The 23,968-nt window shown below is 34.3% G+C and overlaps 2 protein-coding genes across 5 annotated transcripts; one reads left to right on the forward strand and one right to left on the reverse strand.

The window, feature by feature from the left end:
• Nucleotides 1–294: 294 nt before the first annotated feature.
• LOC128982973 (uridine diphosphate glucose pyrophosphatase NUDT14-like) lies at nt 295–13,548 on the reverse strand. Of its 4 annotated transcripts, none has more exons than XM_054402090.1 (7): nt 13,349–13,548; nt 11,170–11,213; nt 9,808–9,872; nt 7,672–7,879; nt 6,945–7,021; nt 3,851–4,027; nt 587–720 (listed from the first exon to the last, which is right to left on the reverse strand). In XM_054402090.1, the coding sequence occupies exons 1-6, from the start codon at nt 13,427–13,429 to the stop codon at nt 3,870–3,872; spliced, it is 633 nt and encodes a 210-aa protein (XP_054258065.1). In that variant the 5' UTR covers nt 13,430–13,548; the 3' UTR covers nt 587–720; nt 3,851–3,869. The 4 variants fall into 4 exon arrangements, with proteins under 4 accessions (XP_054258064.1, XP_054258063.1, XP_054258065.1 ...); XM_054402091.1 differs by lacking the exon at nt 11,170–11,213 and adding an exon at nt 11,266–11,309; XM_054402089.1 differs by lacking the exon at nt 3,851–4,027 and having other exon boundaries at nt 295–720.
• Nucleotides 13,549–16,893: 3,345 nt separating this feature from the next.
• LOC129001390 (uncharacterized protein K02A2.6-like) lies at nt 16,894–21,171 on the forward strand. Its single transcript, XM_054428643.1, has one exon. The coding sequence runs from the start codon at nt 16,894–16,896 to the stop codon at nt 21,169–21,171; it is 4,278 nt and encodes a 1,425-aa protein (XP_054284618.1).
• Nucleotides 21,172–23,968: the final 2,797 nt, after the last annotated feature.

The following is a 23,968-nucleotide window of genomic DNA, read 5'->3' on the forward strand; positions in this document are numbered from 1 at the left end:
AGTGTACATATGTATGAAAAAAATAAAATTTGATTTTTTAAGATGTTTTAACCAATTGTAAGGACCTCAAAGTTAAAAAAGCTAAATAGAGTCAAAAGCTGAGAAGTTTAAAATTTCCAAATATAGAGTATTGCAAAGTTTGGGGGGGGGGAGTAAATATTAAATTTTGGACCTTTTGGACCACCTAAGGCTGTTCTTCCTTGGCATGAGCTTGCCTTATACAAATTTGTCAAATATCTTTGTGTTATCTTCAATAATTGTGAATATGCATTAAGTTAAGTAATAAAACACGTATACAAATTAAACTGTATTTACTGACACATAAACAAACATTGAGTACCTAGTATTTAAGCATAATGTAAATAGGTAACTCAACAAATGGTTTGCACAATGTAGGTATGCATTGTACACTCTTATATAACGAGATCAAATGTTAAATATTTCCACTGAACAGATACACATTGAACAATATTTTCAACAAAGAAACATAAATCATGTCACCGAACTACTTGCCAAATGAGGCGCCTTTGCCAATGAATGGAATGTTTAAGTATTATTGAGCTGTGAGGTTAGGTGCAACATTAACAAAAAACCAAAACACAGCACAAAGGCATCCTGGTGGGACGTTGACTGTATCTTCCTCAAAGAAGAACACTTTGGCTTCTGTCAAAGACATCTCCACAACTTCTATGAACTCCCCTTCTCCTTGTAGACCTCCTCCTGCAATGAAAACATTGGGTCTTGAATATTATATTTCATCGCTAGGGCTAAAATGTCTGAGACGAAGCCGAGGTCGGAAAATGAGCGAGTGTTGAAAAGACACTGTTTGCTGTGCGATGAACTATATTTTTTGTCATTTTGCACCATTACTACAAATGAACTACAAAACAAAAATTGTTTTTATGTAAAATAAGCTCCCAAAATAACCATTGCGTAAAGATAGTTTTAACGACAGGAGTAGAAAATTTAAGGTACGAGCCTTAAAACTTCTACGAGTGTCGTTAACACTATTTACGCGAGTTACGTACACTCCTTTACCTAAGACAGTGTTTTAATCACTAAAAATCACTACTCATAACTTTTAAGGGAGGTTATGTTTTTGTTTATATCCTCTCATTGCCACTGACAGTGATGCATCAAAACATTGAAACACTAACTGCACCACTCAACAATTAAATTGGTCTGAACAGCTGATTAGTTGAAGTTCAAATCATTACAATTTTACTTCTTTTCTCTCAATCCTTCAACCTCATTGGTCCGGTACCCGTGTTGTTATGAGTAAAACTATGCTGCTATGAAAGTAACCATGCTGTTATGAGAAACTTTTCAATTCCAAGAACTTAACTGAAACGGCTACTTTAAAAAACGGTCGTAGGCAAACACATTAACATTGCTGTTTGGATATTTAACAGAAGAATATGCTACGTTGTACTGTATCAACTCAAATACTTAATGGGGTTACTTTTTTCTGTAAGTTTTAAACTTTTGATAAAAAAAAACATATTTTACAAATAACATTACTCTATGACAAAGAAAAAACACAGTTTATGTGAGAGTAAAACATTATTTAAAGCAGCGGTTCCCAAATCTTTTGGTCCGGTGACCCACCACTGACTTGGAATTTTTCCTGACGACCCACTTATAAAATAATATTATTAGGCTATGATTATATATTAATATATATTTATTAATTTAATCATGCACATTGAGAAACACACAACTAAATGGAAATTGTGAGGACAGCGTTATTCAAAACAAAATTTCTAGTCCAAAACACTATTTTTTTTTTTATTTAGAACATAACAAAATTTTAGAACATAAGTTTAGGCTTAATATTTAGGCCTACAAGAGACTTTATCTCGATTGAATGTTGACAACTACTTGGGCATTTTCCACACATATCCTATTACTAAATTTAATTTTTAAAGAGGATGCCCTCTCACACAAATATGTTTTTAACGACTCAATTAGCTATTTTCGATACTGAATTGATACGATTTCTTTTTATTGGTCTACGTGTTTTAAAACATTAACTAACTATAGTTCATAAAATAATTGTTTTATAACTCTTCAGCTAAAAGATGAACAAATATGTTATATTTTCTTTAGATTTCAGTAAAACAAGTGTTTTTGGAAGTTTTTGGGTCCAGTTGGCCTACTAATACACAGCAGTGGCCTACTTCGGGTCAGGCTCAAAATAAACAATATCCGATATCTAGTATTTCAAAAGATAAAGATAACTGAAGAAACTGTCGTACTAACACTTTCTTCATCTTCACTTCTTCAACAATCTTTAAATTGTAAAGATAAAAAACCATTATAAATTATAAATTAAACATTATCAGAAATGTTTGTACATGAGGTTAATTGTTTACAATTTAACTAAGCCTTCCTGTCGATTCAACAACATAAACTCAAGTTTAGAAAAAATAGGGGCATGAAGGTACGTTTCATATGTTTGTTCAGTAAATTTTGTGTAAGTTTGTATACATAATGTTATGTATCTATCACAAATCCATATTACTTATTTTCTGTAATCGGGGCACTAAGGTAATACTCTCCAACAATTACTGTGACGTCATAATCATCGTCCGCATTTGTAGTAACGCCATGATAATCTACACGTCGTAAAGAATCAACAAAAAACATATGTGCTAAATCGGCCCTTTGCATTTTGCAGCAATACTGTAAAACTTTGGTTGCAAAATCATTGAAGACATTTTCTTTTATCGCAATATTAGAGCGTTATTCACGCTCAAAACACCCAAAACTTAAGGGGGGGGGGGATGAGGGGGATAGAACCCCCCCTCATCATAATCCCAAAATGAAAATAAATATTTGTATCACAGCAATCCTGCTTCTTTAAAATACAGTTGCGTGAAATGAAATCTGTAGTAGGTAAAGACTACTATACTGTTTACTTTCAACTATCTATGTGCATTATGAATGGTTTAACGAGTTTATGAACAGATTTGTTTAAGAAACACATTGTGACTGTAACTGTGGGTAGTTCTAGTTCTAGTATTTCCTGAATCTGACCGGCCAGACTCAGAGATAGCCTCAACTGAGTTGATTTTTTGAGTTCTTTTGAACGTGATTACACCTCTGAAATGCCTGAAAACAAAAACATGAGTTTGGAGTTCTATTTTTTCAAAATTTTCTGGAACCCCCTCTTTGCTGGGGGGTGTACCTCCCCCCCCCCCACATGAGTGCAGACTTTGAGCTCATCCATCCCCCCCAAAGCCATGTTCTAGTTACTCCACTGATTGAAATCCACACATAGAAATTGGGAACAAAAGTTTCCTGAACAAATTGGCATTTTAAATTCCTAATGTAAAGCTAAAACAAGTCAATCACATTAAACAGTGAATAATATTCTGAAAAATGTTCATGTACCGTACAGTACACTCTACGTACAGCCCTGTCCTTATTATCTGCTCGGTACTGTTCTGGTACACAGCAGACCGTTCCAGTAGTCCGGGGTACAAAAAAAAGGACTCATCGCGACCCACCAAAATTGCTCCCGCGTAATCGTGACCCATAGTTTGGGAACCGCAGGTTTAAAGATAAAAAAAACTGAAAACAACAGATTGTTATAACAAAATTTTAAGTATCATTATGGGTGAACTTTTTAGTACGCCTGGAATTATAAATCTACTCTAAGAATAACATGCTCAATATTAACATTAATAAAATTATAATCTGATATATTAATTTACTCGTTTACATTATAAAATATAAATGTGAACAACCACAACTGTCAACTACACAACCAATGAGTCTTATGATTAAATTGTTAATGGGTTATTTCTACCACTACTGACAGTGAGTGAACTAATAATGGACTTACTAAAGCCATGCTATATGGGCTAGACATTAGGAATTATGTGGCAGAATAGCCACATCAATGCAAACAGAAACTCTGGCGGAGAGTTTTCTAAATCTCCGCTATCTAGTAACTGTTTTGTTTCTAACAGACCCATCTCAACAACCTCTATAAACTCTCCTTCCTCCGCTAAACCACCACCTGCAAAACATCAATATCTCAGGCAGAGACAAAAAAAAAAAAAAAAAATATTAGGCTACATCATATCACAGTTCCCAAAACAAACATAACTTTCAATTTTTTGTGTCCTTCATTTCAATTATCAGGCCAAAACTTGTTAGAGTCCCTTCTACATAAGGATTAATTTTGAATGGAAAAAGACAGTTAGTTATCTTTTAGAGATTGGCCACACATGATCAGGGAATTGGAAAATTTAGAAAAAGATCACTCGCTAGATTTTATGCTCCAAATAGGAGTTCGCTAACATTACTAACATTAGCTGTGAAAGTTGGAGGTAGACTCTTATAACTCGTTAAAAATCTGATTAGGATCCAACAAAATATTTATTAAATTTGATTTTTACCTGCCTATATAGGCCTACTTAATATATACATTTTCCAATAGGTATTGAATATCAGTTTGGCAAGATGGTTAAAATAAAAAGACGTCCCAAATCAGTCAGAGTGACTACATACAAAGAAGCTCACCACATGCACATTACTGTATTTCATGACCACATTTCATAAAACACACACACCAAATTCTTATCCCCATATTCACAACCAATGATGATAAATTTAAATACTGTCATACTTCTCACCCCAAACAAAATGAAATATGTTTCCTTTATACATGCCTATACAGTGGACTCTCTCTTCTTAGGGTTCCTATGACCGACTCAGGTACTCGCTCCACCTTGTGTGTAGTATGCTTTGTAAAGGAAGAACAATGGTTTGATAGATAACAAAATCAACAAGTCTCAACATGACAATCAAACCCTTCATGGACCATTACCAGCTGGTCCCGCACAACGCTTTTACAACCCAATTCACGGCGCTTCCGTGGACGCCCTAGCTCAATATTAACATTAATAAAATTATTATAATAATAAAATTATTATTATTAATATTGAACTATGGCGTTCAAGGAAGCGTCACTAATAAGATTGTAAGGGGTCGTGCGGGACCAGCCGATAATGACCCTGCAGGTCAGTTTGGGCTACCTCAAGTTAAGGTGTGACTATAGTGCCTAATTTTGATAGTTTGGATTTTTTTAGTTCTTTTTTTTCGGATCTTGAGGTGGATTTTTTAATTCTTTTTTCAGATCTTGAGGTGCCCAAAGGAGATGGAGTCTACTGTATCTATTCTGGGAGGACACAGAGACCCACAAGGCCATAGCCTGGAGTGGCTTCACAGGATTTCTTTTTCTACTGAAAATGAATTTTGTGTCGAGCTCGGGCTACAATGATGGTGTTCAGTATTTTGCCATCATCACAGGACATGATGATGATGTTTCGGCGATCGTGGAAGATGTTCACATGTCCGTCATAGAAGTAGTTTAATCTGATTGTAGTTTAATCTGATTGTAGTACAATATTCATTTTTTAAATAATATTTTCCAAAGTAATCCGACTTTGACTAGACAAGATTTTGGTCCGAGACCCGGAGGTCAACTTTTTTGACCTGATGTAAAAGTCTGACCTTCAGACCCCTAATATTACTTTTAAATATGATATAAAATTATTTATCAGCTAGTCTCCTAGGTCTATTCGCCGGTAAGATTATAGAAAAAGGTTGTGATCATTAAGTTTGAATCATTACCATGTTTATTTTTAAACCTCTAACTACCAATGAATCAGATGAGAGGGGCCTCTCTGGAGTGAACCACCAGGGGCCATATACAGGGTGTCACAAAAAAGTGTGATGGGCTATACAGGACCTAATTCTACATGCAAAAATAAGTCAAAAATGAAGAATAAAATTTTTTGGATTTCGGCTTAGCTTAGCCGTAATCCGCCATTTTGTTTTTTTGGGAAAATATTTATTATTTCAAAATCCCTTTGAGATATTTTTACGAAACTTGGCAAAATTGTTTACACTATAGTAAGTAACATTTATAAGAAAATTATTATTTTAACTTTCCAAATTTCAAAATGGCGGCCGTTTGAATTTTTTAATGCCAAATTTCATGAAAACCGGTACCTAAATCAAAATTTTGTAAGACACAAAAGTTTTGGTATTTATTATGACAAATCCAACAAAACAAAAATAAATAAAATCGGTTCATAAATAAAGAAGCTGTGTTTATTTTAGTAATTTATACTGAAATTATTAATACTAAAATGTATTAAATGTAATGTAATAATTTATGTAACGTATTAAGTAATTTCAGTCTAAATCACTAAAATAAACACAGCTTCTTTATTTATGAACCGATTTTATTCATTTTTGTTTTGTTGGATTTGTCATAATAAATACTAATACTACTTGATTTTCATGAAATTAGGCATTAAAAAATTCAAACGGCCGCCATTTTGAAATTTGGAAAGTTAAAATAATAATTTTTTGTATAAATGTTACTTACTATAGTGTAAACAACTTTGCCAAGTTTCGTAAAAATATCTCAAAGGGATTTTGAAATAATAAATATTTTCCCCAAAAAACAAAATGGCGGATTACGGCTAAGCTAAGCCGAAATCCAAAAAATTTTATTCTACATTTTTGACTTATTTTTGCATGTAGAATTAGGTCCTGTATAGCCCATCACACTTTTTTGTGACACCCTGTAGATTGAGACAGTAGCGGAAATACTGCTAAATCAAAAATCCAACCGACATCTGAAGATCGATCTTGATCTTCGAATGATTGCTTCCAAAGTCTGAACAAACAGTAAAGACGTCTGTCGATAGCGCTAAAACAACTTAAGACTGTACAAAAATTTTGTTTAAACTGATGCCAAAGTATTGAAAGTACCGACCATCAGATGCCGGATTAGCAAGCTTTTACTGTAGAACAAAATAAGTGTTACCCTAATGTATTAGCTCTCATGATGCTCTACGTGAGTGTTATTTATTATTCCTCCAATGGTTAGAAATATGTATTCATTTTAAACTGCTTACCTCCACCAACTTTCATGTCATCAGTTACTTCTGCATAGAATAAAGTTTGCTGTTCTCCTGCGAATCCTACAGCTCCCCTGAAACAAATTTGTTTCTAGGAGAACATGTAGACTTATACCAGTGACTTGGCAGGGCAAAGAAATCATTTAAATCTCAACTTGGTAAGCAACCTACTTAATTTTTTAAGCAAAGTTTTAAGAGCATGTTCATTATTTACCCTTATTTTTATTATCAAATGGGTTAAAAGTGATAACACGGTTTAAGGGTGCGCTTTACCTCAGCTCGGAAATCTCAGCTTGGGATTCAGTACCTAGCTATGTTTTACCATTGGACAGCGCTGCGAGAAGCGCTCACAGACGTTTCCAAGATTACTGTTTTAGAATTAACAAATAATGATAGCTACGCACTCTAAACGGCTTATAGTAGTACAAAGACCAATCTATAGTTCTGTGTTTTTCAAAAGTTCGAAAAACGTTTTTTTGTATAAGTTAAGGCTAGTTGAAAAGACCCTTTTTTCTTGTACTACAACTCAAGTTTATAAGGTGTGTATTTAAAATAATTGAAATATAGAAACAAAGAACTATAGAAAATTTCATCCTCTTTAATATGAGACCTTAACTTTGATTCTACCTTCAATGTAGCAGGTGAAAACAGAAATCTTGCAAACCCTTGCATTCGGTTGCGTGTCAGGGGTAAAGCGCACCCTTAAATGCATTCTCAAATATACCTGTATTTCTTTATCTGTTTCAGGTTTTTGAGTGGAACATCATAACCACACTCTTCCAAAACCTCTTCACGAGCTATTTCTTCAATTGATTTATCTTTATCAATTATACCAGCACACAGTTCTAATGTGATTCCTAAACTTGCAGGATACTTTTCTGTATCTATGGGGTTACTTCTGTCTTGAAAAGGAATGGAGTTGTACCACACAGCTGAAACAACATAAATTACAGTTGTGATAAGTAACACATAAAAATATGCTATCTATAGAATTTTAAGAAGGAATTACAATTGATTGTATTGTACCTGTTTGGGGGGGGGGGGGTACCTAGGGGAGGTATTGTTTGATTTTGTTTAATATTTTAATTACCAACCCGAAAAGATTCAAAAGGGCACTTACTTCATAAAAAAATAAAATCTTTTTAACACTTGCACATTTAAAAACCTGGTTTCTTTATAAAAACAGAATCTATTTTGGATTGTTTAAATTTGACCTGTGATATATATATATTAAAAATATTGATAAATTAGTACAGTTGGCATATTGAAAAATTGTGCTTGAAAGGGATAATTATGCTGCTTAACAACTACTTATTTTGATTTTGTTACCAAATTAATGTCACTAATAATATAAATACACTTAGATTAATGGGAAATCATTTTGTAATGCAGTAAATTTCCTACAATTAGCCTAGATAGCTTCAGCAGATTTACACAAAGTCAGCTACTGGTACCTATTTAATTTACTAATAATGAATAGGCCCACTTATGGCTTGTCAAATATAAACAAGAACCAGCTTAATTCTTAGATTTTGCTAATAATTGAAAAATAAAAAATTAATATATGTCTAATAATACAAAAAGGATGGTAAGTGGTGATCAATTTAGATTGGACACTCAATTCAGAATCAGACACAATAGGCACTATTACATTTGCCCATTGGGTCTGATGATGAATGGAGAGTCCAATCTAAATCAATTACCACTTACCATCCTTTATATGTATTTGCCGTCTTGTGAGTCAACAGTATAGGTGTAAATATTTAATATATCAAGTGCTCTCATACGTAAATATTTTTGTTTTTTCAGGTAATTTCATATCATGTACAAAGCTAATCAAGAAGTTATTAATAATAGTTGTATTCTTTTGGTTTTATTGGTTATAGCGAAATCAAACTTAATTTAGGCAACTAGGAACCTCAAGTAAAAAAGTTTAGAAGGAGCCATTCTGTTGATAGGTTCCAAATCAATGTTAATTGATAGCATCCACAGAAAATTTATAGTTTTAATTTAATATTAGATATAGAAACGGGGCAACATCTACATATTCAACAAAATAGTTTTTGGCTGCAATGACGAACCTTTCAACGGCAGCCCAAAAATTCACATAAGCACATAAATCGTCTTTGTCTTGTACAAATAATTATAACCAAAATTAATTTAAATAAGGTACATATAAAAATCATTATTGAATTAAGGCCAACACACACCGGGCGTCCATCCATCCACAGATGGACGTCTGCACGCGGACTAAAGACACTCTCAACACACACCAAAATATCCATCCAGTAAGCATGGTTTTTGTTTCGATGGTGTGAGAGTTAGGGGGGGTGCACTAAAGATAGGAGAGAGAGTCAGAGACGTCTGCGGTGAATCGCTCATCGACGGATTTTTGTCGCATCTGCGAGTTGATAGAGGCAGTGTGTGTTGACCCATTTAATAAGCAGGGTAGCGATATTTCCGTTTGGGGTTGGACGCAAGCCTGGTGTGTGTTGGGCTTTATTAAAAATTGTGAATTTCAAGCTTAAGTTTTTTAACCAACAAATGTATTACAACCTTAAAGAGCCATTTTATTTTATTAAAGGAAAGCATACAAAAACGAACCCTACATTTATATATAAAAAAAACATAACAAGCTGTAAGTGCAACAATACATATCTTGACTATCAAACTGAACAGGTAGGCTATTTGGTAGGGGAAACAATAAATAACTTTTATGCTACAAATAAATTTCAAACTAAAATAAATAAGTGCGTAGTGATGATTAAAATTTGGCACTAAAGCTACTTACACAATATTTGTCACTATCACAATATGAATAAGCTAGTATACACATATAAGTTACTAGACTAATTCTTACCAGGTCTAAATTGTTTCACAAAAACCAAAACTTTCCTCGATGTATTGAAAATTATGATCGAGACACTGAAAAAGGATTAGATTAATAGATGAGGAAAAACCATTAAAAATTTTAACGTAAATAATTGTTTTATTCAATAGTCAGTAACAACCATTTTCTTAGCTATTTCCATTTATGTTGAGAAAACTTTGATACATAGCATGTGTTACACACTGCGCTTGTTTTATAATGTACTTAGCTGCTCTACCCGTGCTTCGCAACGCGAAGAAAAATCAGTTTCATAATCATTGAAGTAGATTTAGAATAAATAATCTATGATAAAGTTTTAGATTGAATCATCCTACCACATAAGTTAGTTGTGTAACATATATTTAATTTCTTTGGATCAGCTGTCTAATTGTGAAATACGCATTTGGCAATTTGTCTTTGCCTTTATTCACTTATTTACTAGTCGTGTAGTCCCATCCTACACACAGAGATAAAATAGTCGGTTAAAAGTGTCAAACAGTATTTAATTTAGGAACACTGATTTACACATAAAGTTCAAATTTTTCAAGAGCTGCAGATAAAAAAACTCTTTTACACATGCAATTGTATCACTTGTCTCTTTAATATAGACCACAGTCTAAAGATGTCTTTTACCTCATCTTTGGTCTTCCATTCTTTGGTCGTCTACCTTGCGGTACTCATTGGAATACAATTTTAACTATTGAACAAAAGTCGATTCTCTCCTCCACACTTGGCATGTTCCCCTTAGCCGTTTACCTTTAAAGTAAGTGTTTAAGTTTTTGAACATTTTCTGTTACGTCTCACCGTCCTAATCCAATAAGAGTCTGATTACAGAGGGCTGAATGTAGTTTAAAGTTGTATTCTATGATGAGTTACATTACTTATTCTATTCTTTTGGAGGAGTGTTACTATGAATGTAACAATTCTACTAAAAAAGGGCCACAAACTATCCCTAGTCTTGCAGCCAACTGCTTCCTCTCAATTTGTCAGCAATTTACAATGATATAAAAAGTATTTTTTAAAGGTACAAGTAAAACCAAATATTATTAAGGTTTAAGGATAGCTATAGCTAATTGATTTTTACTTAAGTAATAATAAAACGTTGCTATAAAAATTCTAGGTATCAATAAAACATTTATATAGCTAGATACCGTAGGTAAAAAGGCAAAGGTCTGGTATGTTCCCATATAAATATTAGAAGTTACATTCACATACTAAAAAAACAAAAAAAAAAACAGTACCTAGTTCATACAGTAGCCTAAAAGTGTTAAACTTTGATTTACAATTTTTCAATTTTACAAGTTTTCAATACAGTACTAATAAACCACATGGATTTTAGATAGGTTTAATTACCTGCTATGAGTTTGAATAAGATCCCATCTCTTTTTCACGCCATTCTAAAACATACATTTTAATTTAGATACATAGATTTTAGATAGGTTTAATTACCTGCTATGAGTTTGAATAAGATCCCATCTCTTTTTCACGCCATTCTAAAACATACATTTGGAATAAAGCAAGTAAGTTCTAAATCAAATTGTTATGACAAATAAAAAGATCACAGACCTAAAAAATCATTTTTTAAATTAAAAATACAATCTATTAATTCTTTACTGAATTTCCATAAGATAAGGACGTTTTTTAAGATCCTGAGTTGCCACACAGGTTCCAAAAATATTTCTAAAAATAAATTATGGCAATCTTTTTTGTACAACTCCATTGTATTTAACTTACAAAAGTAACAAACCAAAATCTGTTAGTATTTTCATGGGTCACTGGGAGTTTTAACCCCCTGGAGTTTTACTTCCCATGGGTAAAACTGATGTTAGCCTACTTACTATTACGTAGTAAACTGAGTGATCTCAAGTTTAATCATAGTAATAGAATTTTACCTCCTTTTGATATGGGAGTGTGATAAAATAGACAGAGAGCAATTATCAAATATTATCATAAATTATATAAATTATTTAAGATGGGATACCACTATGTGCGTATTTAAACCCAAATATGAGTGAAGGATGAGTGGCGTGATCTTGTAGTCTTTTTAGTAACTAAGGCCAAACATGTTCTTTAAACACTAATTAATAACAATGATAATATTAATCTGTATAAATATAAAAGAGGATGTTTGTATATATATATTTGGCAATGATAAACTCAGACACCGCTGGACCGATGGCCATGGAACTTGGTACCGGTACATATATGTGGAATTTCATGGAATAGGTTTGTACATAATTCATTTTATGATAACTTTCAGGGCTTAGCCCCCCTGGGACCATCTTGAAGGTAACCATGTCAGGGATTTTTAAAGACTATTTGAAAAAAATCAAAGATATGTTTGATTGAACATTGTTCATTTATTCTACTCATACTGTGCAACTCACGTGTTTGCGGTCTGAAAACAACTCACCTCTGCTGTGACGTTAACTTCGCCTTGGGGTAGATTCCAGGGGGATAAATTTCACTAATTCATTTTCATTATTGAAAATTGAATTAAAAGGCGAGGACGCAGCAGCGACTTAGTCACTCGGATATTAAATTAAAATGCTGCTTTTAAACACCAAAACGAGCCGACAGTGCTGTGGTAGCGAGTTGGATTCGGATACTGAACTAAGGCGTGTCCACACCAAAGATGACAAAGAGTTGACGACCAAAAGTTGATAACTAAAGTTTACAAACTAAATGTTACTCTCAAATTTGAGCAACTAAGTTAGTGGAAAATTTTTTTTAGGGCGCGGCGGGCCGGGGGATTCTACTGCCTGACGTCACCGTTGGGTGCCTGGAGGGGGAATAGTTCTCCACAAGTTTTCTTCTACAAGTTGCTTGCGCAAGGTATGTAGCAACTTATCTTCCACCTTTAGTTGTCAACTTCCTTTGATCTTTACTGAAACTCCACGGGAAACCCAAATCAAGTAGAAGACTTGTCTCTCCACTAGTGGGAGACAGAAACAGTTGCGGTATTTTGTTGAAAAAGCAACTAATTGCCGCAAATAGTGGAACATGGAAGACTTTGGTGTAAACACTGCTTTAAACTGTAAGTTAGGCTATTAAAACCGTCACTACAAGTCGGCAGCACTTTTGAAGCGAGTCGTATTACTCGGGATTGAATACTGAGTCGAGTTGTCCCAGTATCGAGCACAACAGTCTCGAGTAAGCCAAATATTCGACTCATCACAACACTACGTTAAAATCTAAAGGAACCTGGGCTATAACTTTTATTGTTTGGATAAAGTAAATTATGAATGAAATTGAAACTGATCATGCAAAAATTTTCTTTGTTTAGGCTGTCCCCAAACTGGAGACGATTTAAATTTAAACAAAATAGCATAATGTCTGAAAAGCTCTAAATAAAAAAAGTTTACAAAGTATGCCTGGCAGTAGGAAAGGCGTTTGTCGATTAGTTCTTTTAGAACTATGAACGCTTATATTTATAGCTATCGTATGCAATAATGGGAGAATTATAGAATTATTTTATAGAAGCTAATGGATAGAAATACTGTACTGTAATCTCATCATAGGCCTAACTTACCTGCGTGTAATCAATTGATAATGGTTTTACATATTTTGATTCAACCGTTTTAGAAACAGAAACATTAGAAATGTTGAACATTTTACGATGAGTATTAAATTAATTTATATATGCTAGTAATATACGTTAGTTGTTTCTAAATAAAAAATTAACTGACTTAATTAATTATTGACTGCTTTGATGCAATCTAGTTTTGAGGTTATATTTTGAAAACATCTGTTCTGTTGAGTTTGAGTGTTGAATGTCGAGAAAAAGGTTTGCATAGAGTATAAGGCCACTAGAATAAAATAATGACAAGTAAGTAAGTTTATTTCAATAGTTAGCCTGTAAGCATTGATTATTAGTCACAATAATCAAAATCACCTTATTGCAAAATCCAAAGCCCATTTTAATGAGTGTTTATGGTTTAATATTTATTCCATGCCAACGTATTATGTACTCTGTAAAACGATCTTTAGGCTATAGTTTTAAATTTTTGTTATTTTATCTTACTGTGCTAGTATATTAATTTTTACTTTCTCCCCCTATACCATAGTATATGGAGAAAGTATTGTTTTCGTCAAAATTTTCGAGTTTGAGTTTTAAGTGGATATATTCGTTTTGGGCCCCCCTGGACCCAAAAAAGTGGTTTTCGAAGTGATGTGTGTGTCTGTGTGTCTGGTGGATATGTACAGAGCTAGAGACTACACCTGTGGTCCGATTTCGATGAAATGTGGTATGTAGGTTCTAATCCATGGTATCTCCAGGAGTTTTTTTTCATTTTTTTGAAATTTTTATTTTTAATGGGGATTTTCCCATAAAAACCCATAAAATAACGAAAAAATCGGATTTTCTCAAAAATGGCCCGAACGATTTTGATAAAAATTTAGTATGTTGTAGCCCTTCAAATTCTAAATAAAAAGGTACAAATCCCATTTCTGTAAAAATTACGGTTCAAAAATTATGGTTTAAAATGTTATTTTCCCATAAAAACCCCATAAAATAACGAAAAATAGGATTTTAGAAAAAAATCTGGTTTTGATTTAACATATTATGTTATGATCCTTACAATTTTGATAGTTTTTTTTATTTTTTAGAAATTTTTATTTTTAATGGGGATTTTCCCACAAAACCCCATAAAATAACGGAAAAATAGGATTTTCCCAAAAATGGACCGAACGATTTTGAAAAAATATTTTGTATGTTATAGTCCTTTAAATTCTGAAAAAAATTTTACAAATCCCATTTCCGTATATTTACTCTCACCGCTTACACAGTGGCGGTTGTAGGACCTTGTCAAGGGGGGGGGCTACCGGGGGGCTTGGGGGATGTGGAGCACCCACAAATAAAGCCGGGGGGTCCGGGGGTCCTCCCCCGGGAAAATTTGGAATTTTCTATGCTGTTTGGTGACTTTCTAAAGCCATTTTTAACACCTGAAACCGTGCCCAATTGTCCATAAACTCCCATTTCACCTGTTGTTTGTCATGAGCAAATAGACATTTAAAAAATTAAACTATGACGATTGCATTCATGAATTTCAAAACACACTGTAGACTACGGCCATATCCTCCTAAAAGCCGTTGGGTGACTTTCTACAGCCAGTTTTAACGTCTAGAACTGTGTGCAAAACCTCAAATTTACCCATTTATTTGTCATGAATAATCAGACATTTTTTAAACTAACTATGACGATTGCATTCATAAATCTCAAAACATATTGTAGGCAACGGCCATATCCTCCTAAAAGCTGTTTACTGACTTTCTAAAGCCATTATTAATGTCTATATCTGTGTCCAACTGTCCAAAAACCTCCCATTTCACCTGTTATTTGTCTTTGTTATGAGTAAGTAGACATTTAAAAAATCAAACTATGTTGAACTTGCATTCATGCATTTCAAAACATAGGCCTACTGTAGAATACGAAGCCATATATCCTAAAAGCCGTTTGGTGACTTTACAAAGCCATTTCTAACGTCTAGAACTGTGCCCAATTGTCATAAAACCTTCAATTTCACCTGTTATATGTCATGCAAACAAGTAGACACGTTTTTTTAACCTTACGTTTTTCTCCATTTCATAGATCTGTCACAATATGTATAGTATCGTATTCAGTAATAAACTCACTTCAGTATTGACTATATAAACTTAACACTAGTGTTTATATAGTCAATGGTAATAGGCTACTGGTGCTACCGCTGATTGTTGATTGATGCCTGTGTAAAGTGTTAGTGGCTAGCAGACAATTTGAAAACTAACTATGGAACATCAGGAAATCAGCTGTTTCACCGTCCTCGCTCGGCGCTCGCCTTTGCCCTAGCATGTCAACAGCTGACTGCTGTAAATATTGGATGATGCGTACAACCTTCCATAGCGTAATATTGTTTTATTCTTTGTGCTATTGTCCACAAAGTTTATCTATGTGCAACTTAATACTACTTCTGCCATTGCTTATTAAGTGTAATAAAAACTACACTGATGTCTGTTTTGTGACATTGCGTGTTTTAAGGACGAAACGTACGTTTAAATTTATTTTTCCAGGGTCCAGGGGGGGGGCTTTAGCCCCTGTATCCCCCCCCCCTTGGAACCGCCACTGCGCTTACACATGATAATGGTTGTTGACAAACTTATGGGAGATAGTATGTGTCAGAATGCTGATACCGTTTATTAGTATTATATTAGTATAGTAATAGTTTTCTTTGATAAAGCTTAGCAAAGATATGGAGCCCCTTGGGGGATCAATTCTCGATCCCTTCTTATTCCTCTGTTACCTGGAGGGTCTAGCTGTGCTATCTGGTCTAGAAATATGGGACAAGAACTAAAGAACAATACAATAATTAATTCGTCTCTATACAGAATGATACCTGTATGATTACATTACAACTAAATAAAGAAAACCTTGACGAATTCATAAATAAGTAAAGGTTTCTTATAAAGCTAAAATACTCTTCTAAATAATTGTAAAATCTAATTTTGAAACCAAAAAGGCCAATAGGACCTTTATATCCCACAATAACTCAAGATCACTGATTAGATCAATTTACAAAATAAACTTTTTCAGCAAATTGATACATACTTTCTCCCATAAAATCATATGCACCAACTTATATTCATTCAAGATAAATGATTAGATCAATTTACAAAACAAACTGTCCGAGTAAACTGATATATACTAACTTTCTCCCATGGAACAATAACTTTTTAAATATGTAAGCCATGTGAGTAAATCTGCTATTTTAGGGGGAAAATAACAAAAATTGCAATACTCTGTTGAAAAGTAAATTTGATTAAACATCATAGGGTGTTTGTCATATCCTTTATTCTATCTTGACTTCATATGATTTAGTTAATAATTCAAATAAGGTCAAGACAGATGATAATTGTTTTTCAATGTTTACATTTTACTTTATTATAGTCAATCATAACAATTTCAATAAAAGAGTTTCTTCAAATGTGTGCTTATTAATTCAAAGTCACAACAATTATTTGGCGACGAAGGAAAAACAGAATTATTACATGTAAGATTACTAAATTTTTCAGAATTTGGGTTCAAATTATTTTGTATTCAAAATGAATGCAGATCAGTTCAATCAATTCCTTACTATCTTTCAAGAACAACAAAGACAACAGCAAGAAAACCAGAACAAGTTTATTAAAGAAGTATTAGAAACTGTCTTAAAACAGAATGATCAACAGACTGAGATACCTCGGGTCAACTACTCAAATGTGGCTCCTTTTGAAAACTATGATCCAAAGAAAGAAAAATTTACATGTTACCTAGAACGTTTTGAAAACTATTACACCATGAAAGGCCTAACAGACTCAACTAAGATTGGACAGCTACTGTGCATCTCTATCGGCAGTGATCATTATAACAATCTTAATTCTTTTCTAGGCCCCGAGAAACAATTGAAAAGTCTCAACTATGATGAGCTTATCACAGCATTCAAGCAGTTATTGATTCCTAAGAAGAACGTTGTAGTATCTCAACACTATTTTCTAAATGTATTTCAAAAAGAACACCAATCAATAACAGAATTCGTGGCTTCCCTACAACGTGATATTGCTGAGTGTGAATTTTCTGTCAAGTGTTCATGTGACCAGACAGTTTCAATTGCCGAAGTTTTCCTGAGAGCCCAGTTTATTCGAGGTTTGCGAGATGACTGGCTACGAGAACAAATTCTACAGTCAACTGAAGTTACTTTTGAAGGAATCCTTACCAGAGCAATCGCCCTCGAAGCATCAAAAATTGAATCCAGGGAACTGTCTAAACGTTCACATTCAAGTAATGCAAATTTCAATATATGTGACGATGTGAATAAAGTTTCACATAAAGCAAGGAAATCTCAATTCCAAACCGGTAATCGACCTTCCAGACAGCATCAGGGTCACTCCTCACGCTCTCGAAAACGTCCAGATCTGAAATCTCTTGGAATTGGTAATCTTTGCTTCAGGTGTGGAAAAGACAATCACCAAGCATCCGAGTGCCGCACCGACAAATCTAAGCTCAAGTGCAACAAATGTAACAAGCAAGGACACATATCTAAAGTGTGCATTTCGACCCTTATCGCAGAACAGAAGAAAATCAATTCTCCCAGTGCAGCCAACTACATCCAGTGCTGTTCTCCTACAGAGTCTACATCGAAATTTTCTGATTACGGACTAAATAAAGTAACTAATGTCAATTCAAGCCCGAAGTTACTAGATCTGTTTGAAGTAAATAACGATTCAGACAAATACATGATCACAGTTAATCTCAATGGTAAACCACAACAATTCGAAGTAGACACAGGAGCAAAATTCTCACTTCTAGCTAAAAATGATTTCGACAAACTCAAATTGGACATTCCATTGGAAACAACTAACATTGCTTTCAGAACTTACTCAGGTAATATTATCAAACCTGAAGGGAAAGTGAAAATAAATGTTACTTACTGTGGACGTTGCGTCAAAGAGGAACTCCACATTGTTCCAACAGGACACGAAGCACTCTTGGGACGTCAATGGATAAGAGCCCTAGGAATCGAACTGAACAAATTGAATGAAGACACAAATCAAAGCACTCAAATTTCCCAAATCAAAAGAATCCAGTCTCCTGAAGAAATCTTTCAGTCTTTTTCCAACATTTTTGAAGAGAAAATTGGATGCGTTCCAGACTTCAAAGTGTCATTACAGCTTCGAAATGGTGCAAAACCTATTTTTGTTAAGGAACGAAATGTCCCACATGCTTTAACCGACCGAGTGAACAAGGAATTGGACACACTGGAAAATGAAGGGATCATTTCACCCGTGGAGGCCAGCGATTGGGGATCGCCACTGGTTGTCATTCCTAAACCAGACGGTGGTGTCCGCCTCTGCGTCGATTACAAATGCGGTGTCAACGAGCGTCTAATTCAAGCAAATCATCCTATAAGGCGTATTGATGATGTTATTGACAGTTTGCGCAATTCAAAATACTTTTGCAAACTTGACCTCTACAAAGCCTATTTACATCTCCAGGTGGATGAAGAATCTAGCATGATACAGACAATGACGACTCACAGAGGTACTTATAGAGTACATAGACTCAGTTTTGGCATCAAAACTGCACCATCAGAATTCAACCGCATACTCTCTCAGATCTTAAAGGGGTTACGTAAGACAGAAGCATATTTTGATGACATTATTGTGCATGGTTCGACCATTGAAGAATGCAGTGAAAATTTACAAGCCTGTCTACAGAGACTCTCTGATTACAATTTACATGTCAACAGAAACAAATGCTCATTTTTTCAAGAAAAAATTGAGTATTTAGGACGAGTCGTAGAGTTCAACAAAATTAGTAAATCTCCAACGAAAATTCAAGCAGTCCAACAGATGCCTCGCCCGTCCAATACTGAAGAGGTCAAACGTCTACTCGGACTTGTGTCGTACTACTCACGTTTCATCCCTGATGCTTCAACTATCACATATCCTCTGCGACGTCTGTTACAGAAAAATATGAAATGGGAATGGAATTCATCCTGTGAAGCAGCATTTTTACAAATCAAATCAGAGCTCTGCAGTGATCGAGTTCTCGTACCTTTCGATCCGGCTCTCCCTCTAGTACTAACTACAGACGCCAGCCCTACAGGACTTGCAGCCGTGCTTAGTCATGTCACAGAAGGAGAAGAAAAGCCCATTGCATATGCTTCTCGTTCTCTTACAGTTTCTGAAAGAAATTACAGTCAATTAGACCGTGAAAGCCTCGCTATTATTTTTGGCGTGTCACATTTCTACTATTACCTTTTTGGGACTCACTTCACACTAGTAACTGACAATGCACCCATTTCACGGATTTTCCAGCACAACAAAGCACTCCCTCAAATGACATCAGGACGTTTACTCCGATATGCATCTTACTTATCCGGGTTCAACTACACATTAAAATTCAAACCTGGCAAGGAAAATGAAAATGTTGACTGCCTCTCGAGAGCTCCACTTCAGCAAGTAAATTCGACTGTTGATGAAATCATTGCCAATGAAGTCAACCAAGTATACGAACAAATGATTTTCGAGATGTCAGATGAACACATAACCGCTTCAACAATAAGGAGTGAAACAGAAAAGGATCCAGACTTATCAAGAATTGTAAAAGATCTAAAAAACAAGTCTGATGAAACAGAATATACATTGGTTGACGGGATTTTATTTCGCCAAGATCGTGTAATTATTCCAAGAAGCTTACGACCATCAATCTTAAATGAACTTCATTATACCCACCTAGGTATAACAAAAATGAAACAGCTGGCCCGCCGCTACGTCTACTGGCCCAGTATCGACAAAGAAATAGAACGTATTGTCAAAGGATGTGAAAAATGTGCTCTCACACGTCACAGCCCTCCCAAAGTTCCAGTACATCCCTGGGATACACCACAAGAGAATTGGGAAAGGGTTCATATCGACTATGCAGGACCGCTTGATAATACATATTTCCTCATGTGTGTTGATGCAAAATCTAAATGGGCGGAGGTGAAAATCATCAAAGACTCACCTACTAGTGCGAACACAATTAATCTTTTAGAAGGAATTTTCTCATGTCATGGATATCCTCAAGTACTCGTTTCAGATAATGCTACCATTTTCAAAAGTGATATTTTTCAAAATTACTGCAAAACAAACGGTATTTTCCAGAAATTCATCGCTCCAGGGCATCCGGCAACAAACGGTTTAGGTGAGAGATCAATCCAAACACTAAAGAATCGCCTGAAAGCAGTCTCAACTGACCAAACTCCAATCCAAACCAAAATTCAAAATATTTTACAAAGGTACAGAGCAACACCGCTAGCTTGTGGTCAGTCCCCGGCGGAACTCTACCTGCACAGAAAAATAAGGATAAGACTAAATGCCATTTTCCCGTACAAACCTCAACCTTCAACTACACAGTCTTCACCTGCACGTTCACTATATGTGGGGGAGAGGGTACAGGTCAAACTTTTCATCAATAATAAAAACATATGGCAGTTTGGTCAAGTAAAGAAGAGGCTTGGGAAAAGACACTATCTCGTAGTTCTCGACTCATCTGATAGAATCCTGAAGAGGCACATCAATCAACTACGCCCAACGCTGGTACAGAGTCCAAAAACAAAAAATGTTACATTCGGACCAACGCAGTTGTTTGATGTTCCCAGAATTCCAAGACGACCAGAAATACATAGGAATCCAGATCCAGTTGCAGCTCCAGAACCAAGGCAACCAGAAGAACAATCTCCAGCAGAAAGAGCTCAAGCTGAGAATGTCATACCACATCGTGAGCAAGCTGATAATACCAACGCCAGACCACAGCGTAAGCGTCACATGCCCCCAAGATTTAGAGACTACCAGATTTGATTGAAAAAGATTGTTCTTAATTAGTGGGGAAGACTGTCATATCCTTTATTCTATCTTGACTTCATATGATTTAGTTAATAATTCAAATAAGGTCAAGACAGATGATAATTGTTTTTCAATGTTTACATTTTACTTTATTATAGTCAATCATAACAATTTCAATAAAAGAGTTTCTTCAAATGTGTGCTTATTAATTCAAAGTCACAACAGTGTTTTACCATTGTGTTTTAAGTTTAAAAACGACCTTAACATACTAAATTTATATCAAAACCATTCGAGCCGTATTCTTGAAAATCTTATATTTCATTTACCTAATGGGGTTTTAAAAAAAAAAAAAAAAAAAAAAAAACTATCAACAGAGCGGTCTCTAGAAAAATAGTAGCCTACATAATATATATTATGCTTTATTTCCTTGTAAAATACTTGAAAATATTTATTCGATTTACTCACCACTATATAACTATGGAGATTGCTTATAGCATTTTTGCAAATAAATTTTAAATAGTTAGGAAATCGACCAAAGTAGAAGATGATATTTTGAAAGAGAGTACATTTTCCTACAAATTACTATTATTCATTTCTCGATAATACTCAAATAAAAGCAGCTTAAACTTGGCTACAAATAGAAACTTGAAAAAAACGGGTTTTAAATATTTCTTATATGAAACTCGTGTTTTAATTTTCATCATACATCGTTATTATAGAACTTTCATAAATATTTGCAAATCTACACAGATTAAGCTTTCCAAGACAGTTAATTAATAATGGATCATACCAGTAGTAGTGAATATAGCCAATGGTTGTACAAAGTTTAAATATCATACACCAAATTTTCTTAAACCGTGTCCTCTCTCCTATTAACGAGTATAACTGCAATAAGCATTTTATACTTATACGCCAACCCCGTACGAAGGACGGGTACGCTGCTGGTAATCTTTAACTCTGTATTTTCTCATCACTAAATTCGGATGTTGCTTAGTTTTTTTGCAAATAACCTTTAAATGGTGAAGAAATTGACCAAAGTGGAAGGTGATTTTCTGAAAGAGAAGAACATTTCCTACAATTTACTATCATACATTTCTTGAAAATACTCAATAAAGGCATCCTAAATTTTACTACAAATAAAAACTTGAAACCCCCCTGCTTTAGCGAATTTCCCTATAGGGAATAAGCTATTACCGTAGGTCTCATGGTAAGACTTAGTCCCGGGACCGATTTACTTTTTCATTTTGATGTTCCTAGAAGCCAAAAACACCATCCGTTCAAATTCATATATATATATATATATATATATATATATATATATATATATATATCCGTCAGCACGATAACTCGAGCAAAAATGATCCGATTTCGAGCAAAAATGATCCGATTTCGATGAAATTTGGTACAAACGTGTAAACCTACGTTTATTTGAACGAGTTCGCGAGCCAGCATGATCGGACCATGGGAACGGGGTTTTATGGGGGGATTTATGGGGTAAAAATTGGTTTTTCTAATTTTTGACCCTCAAAACATAACATTTCCCGAATTTCTTCTAGACCATTTTGAAGAGCTTAAAAAAACAAATAATTCAGTATATTGAAGTGTTTTTGTATGGTTATTGGTTACGGAGAAGATTATAAATTAAAAATTCCCATGTTATTCTTATGGAGAATAAGTAAACTATTGTAGTTTGCTTGTATATGCATATATTTGGATCAAACTTGGCCAATCGATTTATTTTATACTAAGCTGTTAATATTTTACTGAAAAACACACTTTATTACCCTGTAGGCAGCAAACCTAGGTACTCGTTAAACCTAATGTTATTTGAATAGATTTAATTGAAAATCAAATCAGGCAAATGGAAATTCGCTTAGTCTGCAGGTTTGCTGCGGCGGGGGTATTAAATTACGTATTGTTGGGCTTTTACTTTTTCACCACAAATCTTTGATCAAATAAAAAATCCATAATAATTATTTGCAAATCTACACGAATTAAGTTTTCCAGCGACACATTAAATCGATCCTGTATAACTGAAGATTTAGTTGTACTGTACAAAGATAAACTGAATTATTATAAGGGTAGATTACCAAGTCGAAATTTAAACACACATTTTAAACGTCTGGATATACCATTGATTACCACCCATATACTAAATTTCATTAAAATTACACCACATGTGTAGTTTGTAGCTCTTTTACACATCTTCACAAACATAGACATTACTTCGAAACCACTTTTTGATTTTAGGGGGGCCCAAAACAGATATTTCCTCTCAAAACTCAAGCTCGTAAATGTTGACGAAAACATTACATTCTCTTCCCCTTATATTATGTATATGCGAGGAATATGCAGATCATAAGCTTTGAAATGTTACCAAGCGGTAAAAATCGTTTACGGGATATTATACAGCAATAAGTTGTAATAGAGAAACCCTTTATTGTATTTCAATATCATTTAGTGATTTTATTATATGTAAGCAAAATATGTAATTTTAGCGAATTTCCCTATAGGGAAGTAGCTATTACCGTAGGTGGTACGGTAAGACCTAGGCCCGGGACCGATTTACTTTTCATTTTGATGTCCCTAGAGGCCAAAAACACCATTCGTTCAAATTTTTATATATGTATATATATATATATATACATATATATATATATATATATATATATATATATATATATGTCCGTGAACACGATAACTTGAGTAATTTTTGTCCGATTTTGATGAAATTTGGTTTAAAGGTGTAAGGCGGGATAAACTTGAATGAGTTCGCGAACCAGCATGATCGGACCATGGGAACGGGGTTTTA

Source organism: Macrosteles quadrilineatus, unplaced genomic scaffold (assembly GCF_028750875.1).
Source record: "Macrosteles quadrilineatus isolate MER2022 unplaced genomic scaffold, UCM_ALF_1.0 Scaffold_1__1_contigs__length_201487025, whole genome shotgun sequence".
Lineage (NCBI taxonomy): Eukaryota > Metazoa > Arthropoda > Insecta > Hemiptera > Cicadellidae > Macrosteles > Macrosteles quadrilineatus.